We start from the raw sequence: 21729 nt of genomic DNA on the forward strand, positions 1-21729 counted from the left end.
TCTGCTGGCGTCTCTTTCCACAACTTCCTGGATTCCCTGCATGCCTTGCTCTTCTCCTATATTTCTAAGGACTACATATCCCATGGTACCTTGCTGCCTGCAATCAGTGATTTCTTTGCTGACTCCACCTCCTCCGTAGTTCAGAAGGCAGGCTCTGTGAAATGTGTGACACAGCAGTGCTACTCACAGGATATAGTGACTACATGTCACAGAATTCAAGGAAGTAAATGTGTGGTATCTTCACAAAGTAAGTTTAAAAACTTCAAGATGGTTCAGATTAACCACTTACCGCATAGTAACGTACCGATACGTCGGTACACTTTGCGGGTTTATACCGGGATGATGCCTCTAGTTAGAGGCATCATCCCGGTACCGTGGTTTGAAGCCGACGGTCTGATTTCCGTCGGTAACGACCGATGCGGCTCGGGAGCCGCTCGATCGTTACCCGGGAGGGCGGGAGGGGACGTCCCCCCCCCCCTCCCGCCGCCTTCCGTGGCTTTGCCCGGGGCTCCCGTCCCACCGGGAGCCCCGAGCACCCAGCCGGCACGTCCGCCGGCTGGATGGAGTCCCGATGAATGCCGGAAACGGCATCGATCGGGGCTCCGATGACGTAACCTGGAGGCGGCGTCCATGACGTCCCTTCCAGGTTACTGTGCTGCAAAAGGCGGCAAATTTAAAAAACGGCTGTATGCAAAAATGCCGTTTTCTGCGTTTTGCATACATGGAAGTGTAGTGGAGGGGTCTAGGGTCTTTTAGACCCTCGATCCCTCCATAAAGTGTACCTGTCACACATATTGGTGTCACAAGGGATGTTTACATTGCTTGTGACAGCAATAAAAGTGATCAGATTTTTTTTTTTTTAAAAAAACCTGTAATAAAGTTTAGAAAAAATAAATAGGAAAAAAAAAAAAAAAAAGAAAAAGTTTCGCCGCCCCCGTCACCGTTAGCTCGCGCACAAAAAAAAACATATACGCAAGTCGAGCCACAAATTAAATCGCTGTTCAAACCCCACATGTGAGGTATCGCCGCGATTGCCAGAGCGTGCGCAATAATTTAAAAAAAAGAGCTACACTCTACCTCTAAACTGGTAACCGTTAAATAAATTTAAAGCGTCGCAGATTGAGATCTCTATTGACCGTAGTTTGTCGCCATCCCACGGGGGGGCGAAATTTTAAACCGTAACATGTTGGGTATCTATTTACTTGGCGTGATATCATCTTTCACAATATACAAAAAAAATGGGCTAACTTTACTGTTTAGTATTTTTTTAAATGCAGTGAAATGTGATTTTTCAATTTTTTTCCAAAAAAATGGCGTTTTAAAGACCGCTGCGCAAATACCGCTTGACAAAAAGTTTTGCAATGACCGACATTTTATTCTCCAGAGTCTTTGCTAAAAAAATATACATAATGTTTGGGGGTTCTAAGTAGTTTTCTAGGAAAAAATACTGGTTTTAACTTGTAAACAAAAAGTGTCCGAAATAGGGCTGGGGCTTAAGTGGTTAATAGGACTAGGCTAGAAATAACTGAAATACAATGTGGAAATGAACATATAATTTTACATTTTGACCATAGATATGCTTTAAGGGAGTTGCAGCCTGCTTTCATTAAACAAAATTAAGGATCCATCCAAAGTTGCCCATTCAGGGGTTTTAACTTCACTAAGTAAACAACTGGAAAAAATGCTGAGCCACCTGGATCCTTTGTCAGGAGCGCCGTTGCTCACTTTGGTTTCCCAGACCATGGATTCTTCAGGCTCACTTAGCCCTTTCTGTCACAGCACTTTGTTGTATGGGCCCACTCCTGGCCCCCAGATAGGGTTCTTAGAGCACCCCGCGTGCTCACAAACTTCTCGGGAACTCAGACTTCCTCCAGCCCTTTCTGTGGACTCAGCTAGTCACCTCAGCTTTCTCAGTCTCTCTGGACTCATGTAGCTGTCCTGACTTTCCCAGTCCTATGGGCAAGAAGTTCCCTCAACATAGGGTCACGTCCCCCTATAGGTCACCCCTCCTGGCTGGAAAACACTGCTATCTTCACACAGTCTGAAAAGCAGGAACTGCTCTTAGCGACTCTCAGACCTGGCTTATAACGATCCTGCACACATGTGCGCTCACATAGGCTGCAGGCATCCAGCAAAGTCCAGACACAGGATTGAAGGTTCCATCCCACCCAAGACATTTTAGAATCTTCAAACTCCAGGCACCGATCTGGGATTACAAAACCCGGAAAAACTCAGAACACAGCTTTCTTCCCTCACAATTCACACTCTGGATCTTCTCAAACCGTAACTTTGGAAACCCGGTTTCCTTTCCATATCCCTTTCCTAATCTCACATAGTGGCAGGGTCTCGCACTGTAACCATACATATGGACATTTATGTATTCATACATATATTTTATGCATGTGTGTGTATGTATATATGTACTGTAAGTCTGTATGTAGGAAGGCGCAGTCTACTGTCTCCACTGCAGGTGGTGCTCAAGCGCAGTGGCAAAGCAGAGGGAGAGGAAGTCATGGGGAACAGGGTTCCTGTATGGCAGTGGCCTTCAAACTGCGCCCCAGGGGCCGAATGTGGCCCTTTACTTGTCTTTATCTGGCCCTCTCGCACTATTCCACCAACTGACATCATTAATGGGGCACCATCAATGAGTCACAATTCTTCCCTTTGATACCAGCCCCGGACGACGTCACATACGACGAAACCGGTAGGGCTACGCTGACCACGCCCCCTGGAACGCTGGCTGCATTGAATTCCTGTGGGACGCCGAGGTTTTTGATTTTCTGCCTGGATTTTTTATATTGATGTAAGTGCAACTCTAATAAATGCTTTTCTTTACCATACTGGATTACGCTATGTATTTCCTTACTCTCCTCTCCCATGCATACTGATCTTTATACGGTTGGAGCTGCTTGTGGGTCTGTCATTTAACCCCTGATTACCTGGAGGCAAAGACTAGAAAATTGATCTGCAAATAAGGCTTTTGTGGCCTGTCCATTAATTTGGGGGCCCACACCTTTTGGTAAGCAGCCATTTTTATCATTCCTCTCGGGTGTCTTTTCCTCCTGCCTCACCATCTGTAGGAATTCCATCTTTGGATATCAGCTGTCAGTTCATCATCCACTCTGGGACCCACGTTTTTGAACTTTTTCTTATTGGACTTTTATTTGATGCACGTTATTTGATGCACGTTATTTGATGCACGTTTTTTGACACACTTTATGTCTTATTTTGCCTTTGTATTTCATGTTTTAATTTCACTTCATTATTTAAGATTAGCGCTACATGATTGTTTGATATAATGGGGCATTATTCCTCCTCTTGAAACCAATGATAGGGTACTGAAGCCAGGTAATTATCTACTCCTGCTGGCTACAGTCTGGTCCCCCTAAAGCCTGTAGGACAGTAGCCAGCTATTTGCCTATAAAATTTGGGGACCTTTGCTCTATGGTTTCCTGAGCCACTGGAGCAGCGATCCAATTGAATGCTGGCCGCCCATGAGACTCTGGCGGCCATATTAGATGTGGCAGAGTCTATGTAAGACCTTGGCCCCTGGGTTTGGTGCGCTTGATGGGAATGGGTAGTGCAGGGATAGGTACACCGCCTGTTAGGGACCGTAGTAATGATAGGGAAAGGTTCCTGACAAGGAGGGAAAGCGTAGGGTCTCTACTCTTTTGGACATCTTCCCTACTGGACACTAGACGGCCAGGCTGCATTCTGTCCCAATCCACATCCACAGACACTGTCAATCCAGCTAGTACCTGCTCTGTTCACTTTATTGGAAGTAATGAATGCACCCGGTTGGCCAGCCTGCTCCCCGGGGTTTGTGAACTGTTGCTGCATTACTTCAGTACAAGTTTCTACTGCACGTTTGTGTGAATTATAGCGCACCTATTTGTGTGAACTACACTGCATTTCACTTACATGTTTGTTACTGCTAGGCCTTATTCACATGTACATACTTAAGCGTACACTGGGACGAGGACCATGTTTGCCTGCACAGGCATGGAATGCACAGGTGTTGCGTGCACCCCTATGCAGGCAGTCCCATTCATGTCAGTTGGGATACAGGAATGCAGCCACTGCTCCCAATTTGACATCCATGTGGGTGTCGGTCCCCTAATACAGTGCGGATTCGAGGACCCATATTTCCAACATGGCCTGATCTGTAATGTTGAAGACATTGTTGCTTATCAAAATCCCTTCTTCAGTTCTAATGAGTGTCAGGAAGATAACCCAGAATTTGTATCCACTTAGGTGGCAACCTTAACCAATCACCATGGGTGTGTCAAGTCACATGTTGATCATCCAAGAACAGGATGGGAGTAAAAAGCTGTGGAACCGCCATGTTGCATAGTTACATAATCCCATCCCTGGTGTCAAGAAGTCTGTATAGGTATTAATACTTCATTTACATGGCTAAAGGTGTGAATTTTCAAATAGCTGAGGTACTGTAGAGATGATAAAACAGCTTTATATGTGGAAGACAGATAGTTCTGAAGGCCCCCACCCTACTTCAGGCATGGTTGTTCCAGTTGGACATAGATGACCTCATCCATACCTCTTGTGAACCAGTTGTTCTCTCTGTCCATGATGTGGACCTCCAGATAACTGTAGAACTTGCATATTTATTGTTTATGGTATATGTAACAGGGGTTTGTCCTTTACCTATATACGTTGTGCTAAAAGGTGTCCCACTTTGTCATCTCAAAAAGTTGACAGGTAAAAAAAAAAATGGCTTTATCAATAGGTAAAACTGTCAGAACCCATATTTCCCAGTAAAAAATGATAGCAGGTTTGAGTTATAGATTGAGCCCCCTTATTTCTGTTCTAGAAGTCATGGCTGGGATTCTAAATTCTTCTGACTGGCTGAAGAGTACTTTGTCCCATTGCATGTCATACATCTTCCCTGTAGGCGTAATTCCCAAAAATAACCCTTAATGTGTCAATAACGGAGATGAAATGAGGCAGATTACATCCCGCCCCCACATTCCCCTCCATTCACCAGCTCCTCCGCAAGACGTCACTCCAACCTAGAATTTCCATTATAATTGGAGGAACAATGACAGTTTGATGCACCATTGTGATGTGTGCCGCTCTTCAGACAATGCTGGTGTTCTCTGAATGTAAAACACACGGAAGTGTATGTAAAAAGCAAGCTTCCAACAGAATACTGCAGTCTGATCTCTACTGTAGAGACTGATACACTATATTGTCAAAAGTTTTGGGACGCCTGCCTTTACACCCACATGAACTTTAACCACTTAAGCCCCGGAAGATTTTACCCCCTTCCTGACCAGGGCCTATTTTGCGATTCGGCACTGGGTGACTTTAACGGACAATTGCGCGGTCGTGCGATGCTGTACCTAAACGAATTTGACGTCCTTTTTTTTCCCACAAACAGAGCTTTCTTTTGGTGGTATTTGATCACCTGTGCAATTTTTTGATCATGCGCTATAAACAAAAAAAGAGCGTAAATTTTGCAAAAATAACAATATTTTTCACATTTTTTTATATGAAATTCCCCCCAAAAAAATTTAAAAATAAAAACTTTTTAACATTTTAGGGCAATTTGTTTTATGCTACATATGTTTGGTAAAAAAAAATCGCAAAAAGCGTATTTTGATTGGTTTTCGCAAAAGTTATTGCGTTTACTAACTAAGGGAAAGATTTTTGTCATTTTTGTTGTTTTTTTTTAACGAGTAATGGCGGTGATCTGCGATTTTTTTTGCGGTACTGCGACATTGCGGCGGACAAATCGGACCCTTGACTGACATTTTTGACGCTTTTGGGGTTACCGGTGACATTTCTACAGTAATCAGTGCTATAAATATGCACTGTTACTGTAAAAATGACACTGGCAGTGAAGGAGTTAACTTTATTGGAGAGGGAGGGGTTAAGTGTGTCCCTAGGGGAGTGCTTCTAACTGTGATTGGCTGTGGCTACATGTGTAAGAACAGAGATCAATGGTCCTACATAGCAGAACCGTGTGATCTCCATTCTTACACAGGGAAGAATGACAGGCGGCTTTGTTTACATTAGCCGCCTGCCTTTCTTCTGGTGTAATGGACGATCGCCGAGTGCCCAGCGGACATTGGGTTCGCCGGTCACACGTGCGGGGGGGGGGGGGGTCCGTGCGGTGGGAGCGGGAGTGCGCATTTGGCGGCGCGCGCTCGCTCCCTAGAGCCTCACAGGCTAGCGACGTAGTACTCGTAAATAGTCGTGCAGCGGTCGGCAAGCGGTTACTGGCATTCCAGTCTTAATCCGTTGGCCCACCCTTTGCAGTTGTAACAGCTTAAACTCTTCTGGGAAGACTGTCCACAAGGTTTAGGAGTGTGTCTATGAGAATGTTTGACCGTTCTTACAGAAGCGCAATTGTAAGGTCAGGCACTGATGTTGGCGAGAAGGTCTGACTCACAGTCTCCACTTTAATTCATCCCAAAGGTGTTCTATCGGTTTGAGGTCAGGACTCTGTGCAGGCCAGTCAAGTTCCTTCACCCCAAACATGCTCATCCATGTCTTTATGGACCTTGCTTTATGCATAGGTGCGCAGTCTTGTTGGAACAGGAAGGGGCCATCCCCAAACGGTTCCCACAAAGTTGGGAGCATGAAATTGTCCAAAGTGACTTGGTATGTTGACGCCTTAAGTGTTTCCTTCACTGGAACCAAGGGGCATGGGTGAGCGAGTTTGGGGTGGAGGAACTTGACTGGTCTGCACAGAGTCCTGACCTCCTATCTAGAAAGGTGCTATGTGTACCAGATTCCTTTTACTATCATATTGTTTGTGTGTGTATTGATTTATTTTTATATTTCACATGTTCCCAGGCAACAAGTGAAACCAATCAAAGTATATCTAAAGCGAAGAACAAATATTTAATAAAACACTGTGTCATAGTCTTTATAAAAACCTGTTGCTCCAGATAGAAATCCAGTGGCCTTGTAACTTTCTATGCACTGAACTGAACGTGGTTCTAAAGTCATAAGGTTTTTACCTTACTGCTTTCAGTGCATTAGGGTAAAAGAAAACTTTAAGTGCCTGTTTCTCCCCGTCACCCCCTGCCCCCCTTTATACTTACTGTACCTGAGTTCTGTATAAATCCAGCACTGTGCATGTCTACAGGATTTCTCTCCTCTCTCCACTGTCTCACAGGCTTGGGCGAGAGCAGTGGAAGCCATTGGCTCTTGCTCTTGTCAGTTGAATCCAATGAGAAGGAAGCAGGGGGGCAGAGCCGAGCCAGGCTGTGTGTGTTTATAGTCACACACAGCCCGCCTTGGGAGCAAGCCTGCAGTTGTGCCACCATAGGAAGTAGCTTTCTATGGTGACACACGAAGAAGAAGAGGCACCTAGAGTTCCAGTGGGGGACCCCAGAAGAGGTTTAGCGCTGCTTTGTGCAATACAATTGTATAGTATAACATGTACAACTACTTTCTGGCCCCTAGGTTGGCAGACAATCTATGATTGGCCTCTTATTATTCCATGCCAGGAAGGCTACCATGTTACACTGGAAGGAACAGGCATCCCCTCCTCTTTCTTTTTGGAAACAACTGGTGAACAACGCTCTTTCTTATTATACAGACATGTACTTTCACAGAGGATGGCCCAAGAAATATGATAAAGTTTGGGCCAAATGGCTAGCTGAACCTTCCACGGCTGTGGATGATTACCATTTGCCGACTGCCCCATGCAGATTTACTGCGGCAGGGCGGCTCGGCTGCGCAAAATCACGTAGATATACGTGATTTTGTGCACGCGGTCTCGGTGGTTTAGACACAGCAGAAGGTGGCCCACGGGAGGAGCGGTGGCGATCCTCCCCGGCCTCCCGCGATTGTCAGAGAAACTGACAGAAGACCCGTCTGCTTATGTACACAAAGCAGGCGAGTCTTCTGTCACACAAGCAGAGAGAGATCAGGAATTTCAGCTAAGCTCAAACCCGATCTCTCTGTGCCTGTCACAGAACCCCCCACCCCCACAGTGAGTAAGCACAGTTAGGCATACATTAACCCCTTTGATCACCCCAGTGTTAACCCCTTCCCTTCCAGTTTCATTTATACAATAACAGTGCATATTATTTAGCACTGATTACTGTAGTAATGTCACTGGTCCCCAAAAAGTGTCAAAAATGTCAGTTAGGGGTCCAATCTGTCCGTCACAGAGTCGCAGTCCCACTAAAAATCCCTGATTGCTGCCATTACTAGTAAAAACAAACAAAATAAAATAAAAAGTCCAAAAATCTATCCCGTAGTTTGTAAACGCGATAACTTTTGCGCAAACCAATTAAGATACACCTTTTGGGATTTCTTTTACCAAAAATATGTAGCAGAATACAAATTAGCCTAAACTGCATAGGAGACATTATAATGGTGCTAGAGCTAGGATATTAACAGTTTGCCAGTAGTTCATGTAATTCCTTCCAGCCGGACTGGCGGCCGATTTAGCAGGTTTTTAGCAGTGGTTTGGTCAGCAGACACTTTTTACATGAAGCTGTGCTTGGCAACCTGATTGGAGATTAGAAAGACTGGTGCTTGTAGCCAACAAACACTTGGCCTAGCATTTTTGTTGGCTCAGATCTAAGATTGTTTGGAAACTAAGAATTATGACCATTGTTAGAATTTCATTTGTAGGTCAGCCAGGTACAGAAGACAAAAGTCTTTTCATGAACACTGGGTCTCCTGAGTATGATTCATGGGACCTTGGGACTCTGTCAAGACTGGAATGTTAAAGGTGCTACTGAAAACGACCTTAGCCTTGTACCCCATCCATTTAGAGTACCAAGGATATGTGTGTGTGAGCCGCTCAGGCTGTATGGGAATGAAGTCCTGTACCCACAGCTGGGAGTGCTGGCTGGGAAGGGAGCTCATCTATACTCCAAGCAATGGTAGAGAGTGACTAGGTGTCTCGGGAGCCACACATCAAGTCAAGACCTGCTGTATGATAGTGAATGGCAGTCTCAACCTGGACCTCCACCATGCCATGCAGGGGTCCAGGCTCAGAGTGCCATTTACTAACATGCAGCAGGTCTTGACTTGATGTGCGGTTCCCGGGACGCCTAGTCACTCTTTACCATCTATCTAGAGTAGCCTTTGTCATCTAGAGTTCTCTGAAACCATAGAGTTCCTCCAGAGGTTGCTAGAGGGTCCTTGAGCCATGAGCAATTTCTGCCTCTTAGATAAGCTACTACCAACTGACTTTTTAAGTATCTGAAAGGGAGGCACTCTTTGCTCTGAGCACCAATGTAAGGACCATCCTTCTAAATGATTACCAATGTAAGGGGCATTCTTCCCACAGACCACCAATGCAAGAAGCATTTTTTTCCACTGACCACCAATGTAAGGTATATTGAATGATATGTCATGAATGAAGGGGCCTTTCTCCTACTACTGATCAACAATTAAGGGGGCCCTTTTCCCACTTATTACCAGTGGAAAGGAGCATTTTAATAACCCCCAAAATAGGTTGAGCCCTTCACCGGCCAACAATGTGAAAGAACAAAAAACACAAAAAAGGGCGCACCGACCTAGCGCATTATCCTGAATATAGGCTTTATTTTTATTACATAAAAATGGCTACGTACAAACGCAGGTGAAAATCAATCACATCGGACTCAGAAACTTGAGTATCGGAAGTAGTCCATACAATTGTCCATTATCCTATTAGGATGACGGCTGACGCGTTTCAAGGCCTACACCTCTTCCTCAGAGCCACAATAGTTTTCATTGTACCTGTTTCTTTTCTGGTATTATGATTCTTATTTATATTTTCATTTTATTATAATTGCTAAAATTTTGTTTAGTAGAGTAGGGAAGGCTAGAACCCCTGAAAAAATACGTTTTCTACCTGTGCTCCTGTTGCAGAATTCCCACACTTCCTGTATGGTAAAACTATTGTCACCAGGCAAGAAATAAGAGCTTTGGATAGCAGAAAATAACCCAACAGGGTTTGCGTTCCTTCCCCACTGTCTCCAAGATGTAAGAAACATTTTTTGCTGGATATACTTAGGAAAAAAGCTATTGTCTTATGACAGAGCCATATAGAACTCATTGACTTGTGTGTGTAAACATCCGCTTAAGCTACGGCACTCTGTAAACAATAAACTTTTTTTTCAACAATGTGTGTTAAGGAGAGCCTTGGAAACCAGGAAATAAATCTTAAAGCTCCACCCGCTACCAAAAAAAAATAGATTTTTGGTGCATTTTTATAAACAGTGACTGGCTAGAAATCTCAAATAACGTCAGAGGCAGATGTTCTTGTTTTAATGTTCCTTTTTATTTTTCTTGAGGTATGTAGTTGTATGTTTTGTATATTTTTTAGAAATGTATTTAAGAACTTCAAATGTATGACTAAAAATGAAATATTACCAAAAAAAAGGTGTTTTTTTTTTTAGCCCTGACCATAATAATAAAGAACATGAATGTGAAGCCACTGTATCCTATGCATTGCCAGAATGATACGCACATACTCATGTTCCCATTCTGCAGGCCTGTTCCTCTATATCAGCTTTCTAAACAAAGGGCCGGTTTACTGCCCTTCAGACTTTAGGGGGCAGATCGTTTGGAGTAGAAAATGTCCTGGCATCAGTGGGAGAAAACAATACCATCTTTGGTATTAATGGGAGGAGTAGTGCCCCATCATTGTTGCCAGTAGGAGGAATAATGCCCCATCATTGGTGTCAGTAGGAGGAATAGTGCCCCATCATTGGTGTCATTGGAAGGAATAGTGCCCCATCATTGGTGTCAGTAGGGGGAATAGTGCCCCATCATTGGCGTCATTGGAAGGAATAGTGCCCCATCATTGGTATTAGTGGGAGGAATATGGCTCCATTATTGGTACCAGTGGGAGGAATAGTGCCCCTTCATTGGTGTCAGTGGAAGGAATAGTGCCCCATCATTAGTGTCAGTGGGAATATTATTCCCCCATCATTGGTGTTAGTGGGAAGAATAGTGCCCCATTGTTGGTGTCAGTAAGAAAATAGTGCCCCAAGGGCACCATAAAGGCAAGCAAAGGGCTCCATCTGGCCTCCAGGCTGCAGTTTGGAAACCACCACTCTATATGCATTTGATGCTGTTTTATTCTGCAGACTTCTGTACCAATGAGAGATTTTTAGATTCCTGCAACTGATCAGCAAATTATAAACTGTTATGTATTTTCATTTTCAAAGATGAGTTATACAATATTTTTAACATAAGTAAAATATGTGGCTGAGTTGGACTTGGTGGAGCTTTATGTGAGATGGAAAATGGACAGAAGTAGTTTGACAATTTATTGCAGTGTGTCGCTAACAGTGTCATGTTTGTCTTGCAGGCCACTGTCCGCCTACAACAGTCTCACAGACAAACACCTAACGGGCTACTTCAACAACACCCGGATCAAGAGGCATCTTCAGAGGGCGGGTCTGGTAGGATATCCTTACAGTTTTATCCAGTTATTCTCAATAATCAGATGGTGTTGTCACTCTCTTGCAGATTCCTCTTGCTTTCGGCTTCTCTGGAAACAGATGCATTTTTTTGGGGGGTTCCACTGCTTCCATGGTATAATTGACTAACCCATCAATTTTTGTCAAAACGATCATTTGATCAAGAGATATGGGCACTAGAAGTTAAAAGCAAATCTTGACTTTTCCTGTAAAAGTCAAAGTTGGCCATGCTCTTAACTTCCAAAGCATTCCTATTGGTCATTGGGACCATGGATCACATTATATGGCCAAGAGGAAGGCAATGTGAGGCAGAAATGGTGGGGCCAGCTTGATTTTGCAAATCTCAGCTTTTCCTGTAAAAGCTGAGCTTGGCCCTCCCTCCTTTTGAGCCTTTCTTTGGTTGATGAGGTGCTATCTTCAGATGTTTTCTAGCCTGCCCCAAGAGTGTACAATCCTAGATGCAGATACTCTGTTCCTGGGATTGTATGCTAATGCTCATGCTTGAGTTTACATAAGCGCCGCTATAAACCCTCATATAGCAGCTGAAGCCCGCTGTCGGCTGACATCACAGAGCCAAACCAGGCTCGGGCAAGGTTGGGATCCACTCACATGCCTGGACCCGCACCCAGCTCAGCTTCTCAGCGAGCTGCTCAGGGCCTGAGCCGGCCGCTTCTGCCCCCTTCCACAACCCAGCGCTCCAGTGAGCGCGAGGGAGGGGGGCAAAGTAGAGAGCTGCTGACCAGCAATCTGCTCATGAAGCTGTGAGAACTGAGCGATCAGTGGTGTTTGATTGCTCAGTTCTCAGTCTTAGAGCCAGCGGGGGACAGGTGCAGCATCGGACCAATGTTGCATCCACCTAGGTAAGTATGATTCCCATATTTCTCTTTCAAAAACGACATGTCCATCGAAGAGTACCCTAAGACATTTAGGCTTCATGTGCACGCCTGTAAAAAGGGTATACAGCGTGCATGAGGCTTGTTCAGACATGCTTTAAACAGGTAATGAGGAGGCCTCCTCGCCACCTGCTTTAACCCCCTTGATAGTGCCACTATCGTGCCACAACCACGTGCATTGCATGCAGGTGCAGGGCACTTGAAGAATGGCCGCATTTAATTGAAGGTGTCAGAGTGTGTAATTCCTGCAGCAGCATTGTGGCTGTGCATAAGTACACTCCTGGCCACTGCCTCTGCAGCTAAAGGGGCTAGCGGTTGGTGGCGGTAACAGCTCAGATTAACTTCAGGGTATTACCTCCTCTCTACTGCTAGTGTGAACAAGCCTAAATAGGGTCTTACGGGAGCCACAGGAGCCGCGCAAAACCTTCTAGTGCTATGAATGGCTGTATACGGGCATATTTCTATAAAATATGTTAAGCTAGCTTGTAAAAAAAACCTGGACGCATGCGCAAGTTTATGCAAGAGATGGCATGAATACCCATATAGCAGCTTACACTAATTCAGTCGGATGGGAGGTTGTACCCTGTACCTGTGGATGTCAAACATAGGCAAACCATGCCCATCAATGAGCCCTAGAAGTGTTAGCTGGAGTTGGGCTTTTAAACATTTCAAACTACATTTCGAGATTACCCTAAGGCTTTTGGGCTTCAGCGAGCGCACAGAGTACAGGGACTGTAAAAAGCTGATGTAAGGGAGTCAAAGGTGCAACATACAGCCTCCAATTGCAATGAATGGCTGAGCGCTGCTATATGAGGGTTTACGCCAATGCTTATGCTGCACAAACTCATACAAACTTACAGGTGTACTACACTGGATGCACACCGTCTGCGTTTAGCATTGTATACCCATGTATATGCAGTTGAGAATGTAGCATTGGGCTACAAAGCTCACTCCTAAAAGGTCCTACTCTGCTGTTAGAAACTGTATAAAGTTTCTGTTTAGACTATGTTAATCTCATTGGGTTATGTTTCAGGTCACAAGAAGTGGTAGGATCTTGACTGAAAAAGAATACAGAATAAATGCCATGAGACGGGACCATCAGAAGTACATTCGGGAATGTCTGGCTCAGGCCATATTTCACAAAGTCCTCGACATGGAGGTGAGTGGATCACTGACACACAATATGAGCCCCATTCTTACCCTTTGTAGATACAGCACAGCACATTTGTCACAGCCATGGTCACTACAACTTCTACCTTCTCTTTCACATTCCCTTTCTGTTTTAAATTTGGAGCTTGGCTGTGCTTCATTTTTGAGCACCCCTAAGACAGAAGTACCTTACCAGACCGGTAGGCAAGACTGTAAAAGTTGATACAATATCTCCTTGTAAACTGACATATAAAGAAAGAGATCAATTGTATGGACCATATCACACTAGGGATCCAATCATTGGTGGCTATAAAGAAAACACAAAGGAGGGCTCAAACGCCTAGTGCGTTACCAGAGGTTTATTGTATTAAACATAAATAGTGACAAAATGAATTCTTACAAAAATGGAAGATGTATGAGCACGGTAAACGCTATACCCAGCATAGCGAAAGTATAATCTCTTCTGGTTTAGCCACAAAGATGGACAAATTCTGAATAGTCAACCTCATTAAAGGTAGAGATGGAATTACCTTTTGCCCAATAGGAATGAAAAACGGACTTAGGCATGAAATGGGTGTGAGTAACTGGGGCCATACTAAAATAACTATAAAGGGAGTTCTGGGATGGACGCATCCAAATCCTGCACCCTGTGACCAAAAGTCCTCCAATTTTTCTTATCTTGGGTCTCACCTGTGATAGCTATGATGTTTGAACTACTAGAATCTACGACATACAATTTCCTTCGTAGAATAATAGCGTTTAAGAGTAAAATTCGGAGTGAAATAGTTGAGGTCCAAGAAACGATCAAACAAATCTGGGTGGTTGGGTCAAGCAAAATGTAGCCCTTTACACAATAGGACAAGTTTGGCTTCACTAAAGGTTATATATTTTGATGGTATCATAATTGTGTATTAGAACTTTCCTCTTTTGGAGCTTCGCTCCCCCTCCCTTTCCTCTCCTGATTTTTCATGTTTTTTTTCTCTGACTCACACCCCCTGTGTACGGGGGTTCCCCAAAAAAAAGAGAAAAAAAAAAAAATATATATATATAACCTAAACTGGTTTAGGGACACTCACGGGTCTTGCAGAGGAGAAAGATCAAAAACAGCAGTGTTTTTTTTGTCAACGTTTTTATAAAGCTCAGTCCATCTTTCTTAAAGCTGTTGTAAACCTAAAATAAAAAAAATAAAAATAAAAAAAATCTGCAAGACAAAGGCATAATGAGCTAGTATGCATCACATACTAGCTCATTCTGAATTACTTACTTTAGAACGAAGCCCCCGACACGGACCCCCGGACACCGATGCGGGCGCTGACATGATCCCATGGCGTCTCTTCCGGGTTCGGCGGCTCCGGTGCTGTGATTGCATGCGTGCGGGGGTCATTTTCCGGCAAGCTCCAGGCAAAGTAAGCTGAAGGTCCGTTGGACCTTCAGAGCCCATGCGCCGCTCGCGTGAGCGGCTGCATGCACTGCAAATATTAATTGTACCTACAGGTAAGCCTTATTATAGGCTTACCTGTAGTTAAAAGTGAAAAAAAGCATTACTGAGCTTCATTGAAACATTGACAATGAAAACATTGCTGTTTCTGATCTTTCTCCTCTGCAAGACCCTTGAGTTTTGGATCCATATGGATTTTCTTATAATAATATGTGTGCTGGTCAGTTAAACTCTGAGGAAGAAAGTACACTCTCGAAACACGTCAGCTAGCCAACGTGTGGTTTTGGATGTCAGGTCACATGATTCTCATACTGGACTGTGCCTAGCATTTACCATGCTTATACATCTTACACTTTTGTAAATGTATTTATTTTGTCAATATATAAACATAAGGTGCAGCATTGCTGAATATTTAATACTGTGAACAACTCCTATTAAATCACAAAAGACAATAATAATGAGTGAATAAACATAATAAACATATAAATGTGTAAAGTAAAAGTCCTGTATAAACATATATTCCATCGCTGTGCTCAAATCTTCTTAAACAAATGAATTTGTGCCACCACCAGGTGAACTGAACGTTCACCTCACTCCTGTTAACCAGTTTTGGACCGGAAGGTTTTACCCCCGTTATGACCAGGCCATTATTTTGCCATTATTTTGCAATTTGGCACTGCGTTACTTTAACGGACAATTGCGCAGTCGTGCGACGCTGTACCCCAATAAAATTGTTGTCCTTTTTCCCCACAAATAGAGCTTTCTTTTTGTGGCATTTGATCACCTGTGCGATTTTTTTATTTTTTGCGCTATAAACAAAAAAAAAAAAAAACAATTATGAAAATAAATATATTTTTCACATTCTGCTATATAACATTCCCAATAAAAAAAAATTAAACATCAACATTTTTTAAAATTTTAGGCCAATTTGTTTTCGGCTACATATTTTTGGTAAAAAAAAAATCGCAATAAGCGTATTTTGATTGGATTGCTCAAAAGTTATCGCGTCTACTAACTACAGGAATGATTTATGTCATTTTTTTTTTATTGTTTTTTTTTTTACTAGTAATGTCAGCGCTCAGCGATTTTTAGCGGAACTGCGACATTGCGGCGGACAGATTGGAACTCTGACTGACATTTTTGACACTTTTGGGGGGACCAGTGACATTACTACAGTAATCAGTGCTAAAAATATGCCCTGTTACTGTAATAATGACACTGGCAGGAAAGAGGTTAACACAGTAAATGATCAAGGGGTTAAATGTAAACCTAGGGGAGTGATTCTAACTGTATGGGGGTTGGGCTTTTGAAATGACCATAGAGACCTGTGTTCCTATATAGAAGGATCACAGGAGCTCTGTGATCATTCAAGAGAGAAGAATGGTCAGCTGTGTTTACAACAGCCGACTGTCCTACTCTGTCAGCGGGCAACAATCGCGGGTGCCTGGCGGCAATCAGAGCCGCCGGTGTTCTAAAATTTTCTCGGACCCATGAAAAAAAATCGGACCTCGTCACTTCCGGTAGCCCTACGTCATGAAACAGCTGATGGAGTCTCAAGTGCGCATGCGCACAAGACATTATCTTGGTTTGGTAAAATTATAACACATAGTGGGCAGTTGACTGAGAGGAGGCGGGGCTGAGGTGGGACGGAAGACACCGCCGCGCCATCTGCAGAGCTGAATAGAGGAGGCGGGACGGAGGTGCGGCCGTGTAATAAATGCAGGACTTTAGCGACTCCTTCTGTTTTATTATCTTTAGTAATTATCGTATTATTTATCCTTAGGATTTCATAACATTTAGTATTTCTATAATACAAAATAAGAAATACTAAATGTAATGAAATCCTAAGGATAAATAATACTATAATTACTAAAGATAATAAAACAGAAGGAGTCGCTTAAGCCCTGCATTTATTACACGGCCGCACCTCCGTCCCGCCTCCTCTATTCAGCTCTGCATATGTGCCTCCATCCCTGTAATGTCTCGATGACGCCCCGGTGTCCTCCGTCGCACCCCAGCCCCGCCTCCTCTCAGTCAGCTGTCCGCTTTCTGTTACAATTTTGCCAAACCTCGAAAAATGTCTTCTGCGCATGCGCACGGACGACTCCTATCAGCTGTTTTGTGATGCTTTGTCCCCGGAAGTGACGAGGTCCGATTTTTTTCACGGGTCCGACAAAATTTTACAACACCGGCCCCGTGCATTGGAGTCCCCACTGCTGAGTGGGGGCGGGAGCGAGCCGCCCCCTAGCCGCAGGCACGCGACCGACTTAGACCTACGTCGGTTCGTGCAGGAGGAGTAAATCTGCAGCGGGCGGTCCTTAAGTGGTTAATACCAGACTTATTTTACAACTCCCACCAGTCACTCTGAAGTGGATGTAAAACTTCCTTCCTTAGATCTAGTACTCCCGTCTGGGCCAATACTCCTCACACGGACCACATGTAACAAAAAGGCAACTCTATACAGTAGTGTTCTCTGTTTAAATAATTTATTAAGATTCCCCAATTAAAATACACTTACAAGAAATCCGATTAAAAAAGCATAAATAAATCACTAAACGTTCGTCAGACTGCATACCACACCATTCAGTTTTCGGCAGCTGTGTGACGTCCTAGACTGAACTCCTCCCTCCTATACACGCATCGCCATTGGATTGGCTTCTTCAGTACGATGGAGTAGCTCTCTCCCCCCAGTCTTTATATTGGTTCTTATCACCATAGTATCTATTCAAGTGTCTCCTCGACAGTCTAGAAACTATGAGAACCAACCCATCTCTTCTACTTATAGCCTGTTGTATACTAAGACTTTTTGGCAGTTCTCCAAGTACTGGGAGTGATCGCGTGTTTTGTGCTTGTTGTTCTTTTGTTGGCCGAATTTCAGAGATGTATAGTAACTAAGTAGAACTACTTCACTACTGTACTTAAGTACCGAAAGGCGGTATCTGTACTTTCCTGGAGTAGAATTTTTTTCTCCTACTTCTACTTTTACTTCACTACATTTTTTCAATTATTTCAATACTTCTACTGAAGTAAATAATTAGTACTTCTACTAATTATTTCAATACTTCTAGATATTTTCTTTTTTTGTGCTGCATAGTTACTCGTTACAATTATAAAAATTACCACTGCCAGAACAGTAGATGGCAGGTTTCATGAAGCTCAAAACATGTGTATAATGTCATGTGTACTTTTGACTTTTGACTTCTTTTGACTTCTTTCTTTAATAACCACATAACACAGTACTGGTACTTTTATTTTCAGTACTTGAGTAGCAAAATTTTTTAAAAAACTACTTGCAATACTTAAGTACAAAAAATGTTGAATACTTTAGTACTTCTACTCAAGTCACTTTTTGATCGAGCACTTGTACTTTTACTCAAGTATGGGTTTTGAGTACTTTATACAACTCTGCCGAATTTGATAAGTGCCTCTCCATCACTGGTCCCTTACTGGCAACATTAATAAAGTCTTACTCTGTCATTGCTACCTTGCTGGTTGCCGTTGATTCTGCAAAAATATTGGCCAGGTAGAGACTGAAGTTGAAGGAATAGGTGAGGCCTCTCTTTGGTGATCCTGGTGCTGGGAGGTGCCCATTCCATGGTCCCTTGGTGGTCAAATTAGCAATTCCCTCAACAAGCCTGTGGAAGCAAGTTGTTCTTTGCAGCAGAAGGGTCTCCGGTAAGACCACTACCCACTGCCTGAGATGGATATACTTTTCTTTATACCACAAATATTTGGGACCATAACATTACGCCCTTTGTGAGCCCTCCAGGATCCTTGCGGGATTGACTGCGAGGCTTCATTGACCCAATTCATTGGGCACTACACATACACTACTCTACTCAGATGTATTCATACTTTGAAGATCTCTCTCCTGCCCCGCCTATATCAGGCGTCTTTGTTTGTGTTATACCACAGTCTCATGTGGCAACACTTGTATACGACTCTACACACCACCATTGAATAACCAGAGCGAAATCAGTTCCTCTGAAGAAGGCCACGCACGAAACGCGTCAACTCTTTTTCTGGAATTCATGCGCTCTACTTTTGGTTTTCCATGTATGACGTGTCTTGTAAGCCGTATGGATGTTTGGTTTTTATAGTATCTATAATTAGATGCACCGCTTCATGTGGTTTTACTGTATTTAATCAATAAACTTTATAATTTTTATATTGTTGGAATTTACTTTTGTTGGATGTGCGGTTGCCCTTAAAACCCCGCCTCTAGGGGAATTCCTTTCTTTTGATATTATATTAGGGATGTTGGCAACACCCACCCAGACACCCAAAGCTGAACAAATATACTATTTCAAATGAGAAAGGTGTCCCTTCATCACTGTACCCTCACTGGTCAGATTAATGAAGTGTTACTCATCGCTACCCTGCCGACCGGTTGCCGTTGATTCTTTGACAATTTAACTAGAGAGGGAATGAATTTGAAGGAACAGGTGAGACCTCTCTTTGGTGATCCTGTTGCTGGGGGTTGCCCATTCAATGCTCCCTTGATGGCCAAATTATCATGGTGTCACTTCGTCACTGCTCACTTGCTGTTTGAATTTGCGAGGTTTTGCTTTGTCGCCACTTCCTTGTTGGCCAAATTAGCAAGGTGTTGGACCCTCACTGCCAAAATAAATTAGGTGTTGCTTCGTCACTGTTATATTAATGAGCAGATTAGCAAAGTGTAGCTCCGTCACTGTTCCCTTGATGGCCGATATGACAAGGTGTCACTCCATCACTGTCCTCTCGCTGGCCAAATTAGTGAAGTTCTGCGCTCTTTTCTTCCCTAATGTACAAATTAATGAGGGGTCCCTCCTTTGCTTCCTCCTCCGTGGCCAAATAACGATGTTTTGTCACACTTACCTTGCTACCCAAATTAGCAGGCTGTCACTTCATGCTGCTCCCTTGCTGGCTGAATTAACAAGGCGTCACACCTCTGCATGCACGCTAGCTACAGTTCTCTGCTGTTTACCAGCTCCCAGCAACTTAGGTGCCAAGTAAGGGGAGAGAAAAACATGGAGGAGCTCCTCCTCATGTTAAAACAATGTTCTGAACTCAATGCAGATATAAATGAATGCAGCTTTTATTCATTAGGACAAAGAATCAGAGCTCAGACTGAAAGAGGGAGAAGCAGCCACTCATATGCTCATGTGCCAATAAGGAACATGCTGATAGGAGAAGAAGGCAGAGTGACAGAACGATACAATTATCAGTCTTTTGTTTCTCTTTTCACTGTCCAGTCACAGGCTGGGGGAGGGGGGCAAGACCTGTAAGTGTTACTTAACCACTTGCCGACCGCCCCACGCAGATTTACTGCGGCAGGGCGGCTTGGCTGCACATAATCACGTGGATCTCTGATTAGACATAGCGGAAGCCAGACCGCGGGAGGAGCGGGCTCAATCGCCACCTGCCTCCTGCTATCTTCAGAGACAATGACAGAAGAGCCGCCTGCCTATGTAAACAAAGCAAGCGGCTCTTCTGTCAGACAGGCACAGTGAGATTGTGTGTTTCAGGTAAGCTGAAACACAGATCTCTGTGTGCCTGTCACAGAGCCCCTCCCCCCACCCCACAGTTAGCAAGCACAATTAGGCATACATTTAACCCTTTGATCACCCCTGCCAGTGTCATTATTACAGTAACAGTGCATATTATTTAGCACTGATTACTGTAGTAGTGTCACTGGTCCCCAAAAAATGTAAAAACTGTCAGTTAGGGGTCCGATCTGTCCGCTACAATGTTGCAGTCCCGCTAAAAATCACTGATCGCCACCTATACTAATAAAAAAAATTAAAAGTCCAAAAATCTATCCTGTAGTTTGTAAACGCTATAACTTTTGCGCAAACCAATTGAAATAAGCTTTTTGGGATTTCTTTTTTTACCAAAACTATGTAGCAGAATACAAATTGGCCTAAACTGATAAAAAAATGTTGATTTTTAATTTTTTTTATGTTTTTTATGTTTTATAGCAGAAAGTAAAAAATATTGGTATTTTTTTCAAAATTGTCGCTCTTTTTTTGTTTATAGCGCAAAATCTAAAAACCGCAGAGGTGATCAATACCACCAAAGAAAGCTCTATTTGTAGGGAAAAAAGGACATCAATTGTATTTGAGGACAGCGTCGCACGACCGCGCAATTATTAGTTAAAGTAACGCAGTGCCGAATCGCTAAAAATTGGCCTGGCCATTAAGGGGGAAAATCCTTCTGAAGCTGAAGTGGGTAACTGAAGCAGAGAAAAATGAGGTCTCCAGACAGGGCTGTGCTGCTTGGCAGAGCTGTGTAAACCTCAGAACTGGATGGAAATAAAACTAGCCAGGTGTCACTCCCTTACTGTCCCCTTGCTGATTGAATTATCAAGGTAGGTGTCACTCCTTCCCTGTCACTCTTCCCTTGCTAGCTGAATTAGTGAGCTGTCGCTCCGTTGCTGCAACCTTGGCAAGTAATCTTCTACATCTATACAGAGAAGTGACACCCAATGAGGAGGTGAGGGCCTGCCTCTGAAGAACAGCCTGGCTGTCCTGCTGATCCAATGGCTTCAATGCATTCAGTCAATGGGGTAGATTTATTAAAGGCAAATAGGTTGTGCAAGGGAAATTACCATTAAAGTGATAATAAATTCTCTGTTTTTTTTAACAGCTGATTTAATCCCTTACGGGGTGTACAGCGTCTTTATATTTTAATCCTCGCCTATGTTCCCGTTTAATATTGTGCCTTGACTGCTGCCCCATGTTTCCTGTTTTAGGATGGTGCCTTTCTCTTGCAGTGCCCTTTGTAGCCACCCTTGCATGCAGGGGGTAGAGTTATGTCTTCCTACACTGTGTTCATAAATAGAAACACACAGCCCTATACC

At 43.5% G+C, this 21729-nt stretch overlaps 1 protein-coding gene across 2 annotated transcripts in view; it reads left to right on the plus strand.

Moving 5' to 3' along the window:
- Nucleotides 1–21729, plus strand: part of ERICH3 (glutamate rich 3) — a 164673-nt gene that overhangs the window by 37220 nt on the left and 105724 nt on the right. For both annotated transcript variants that reach the window (XM_082265889.1, XM_082265890.1), the window contains exons 2-3: nt 11297–11390; nt 13335–13460. In XM_082265889.1, coding sequence (XP_082122015.1) covers nt 11297–11390; nt 13335–13460 — 220 coding nt within the window. The remainder of the gene's footprint in view (nt 1–11296; nt 11391–13334; nt 13461–21729) is intronic.

This window comes from Pelophylax lessonae (assembly GCF_965119305.1).
Source record: "Pelophylax lessonae genome assembly, chromosome: 8".
NCBI classification, from domain to species: Eukaryota; Metazoa; Chordata; class Amphibia; order Anura; family Ranidae; genus Pelophylax; species Pelophylax lessonae.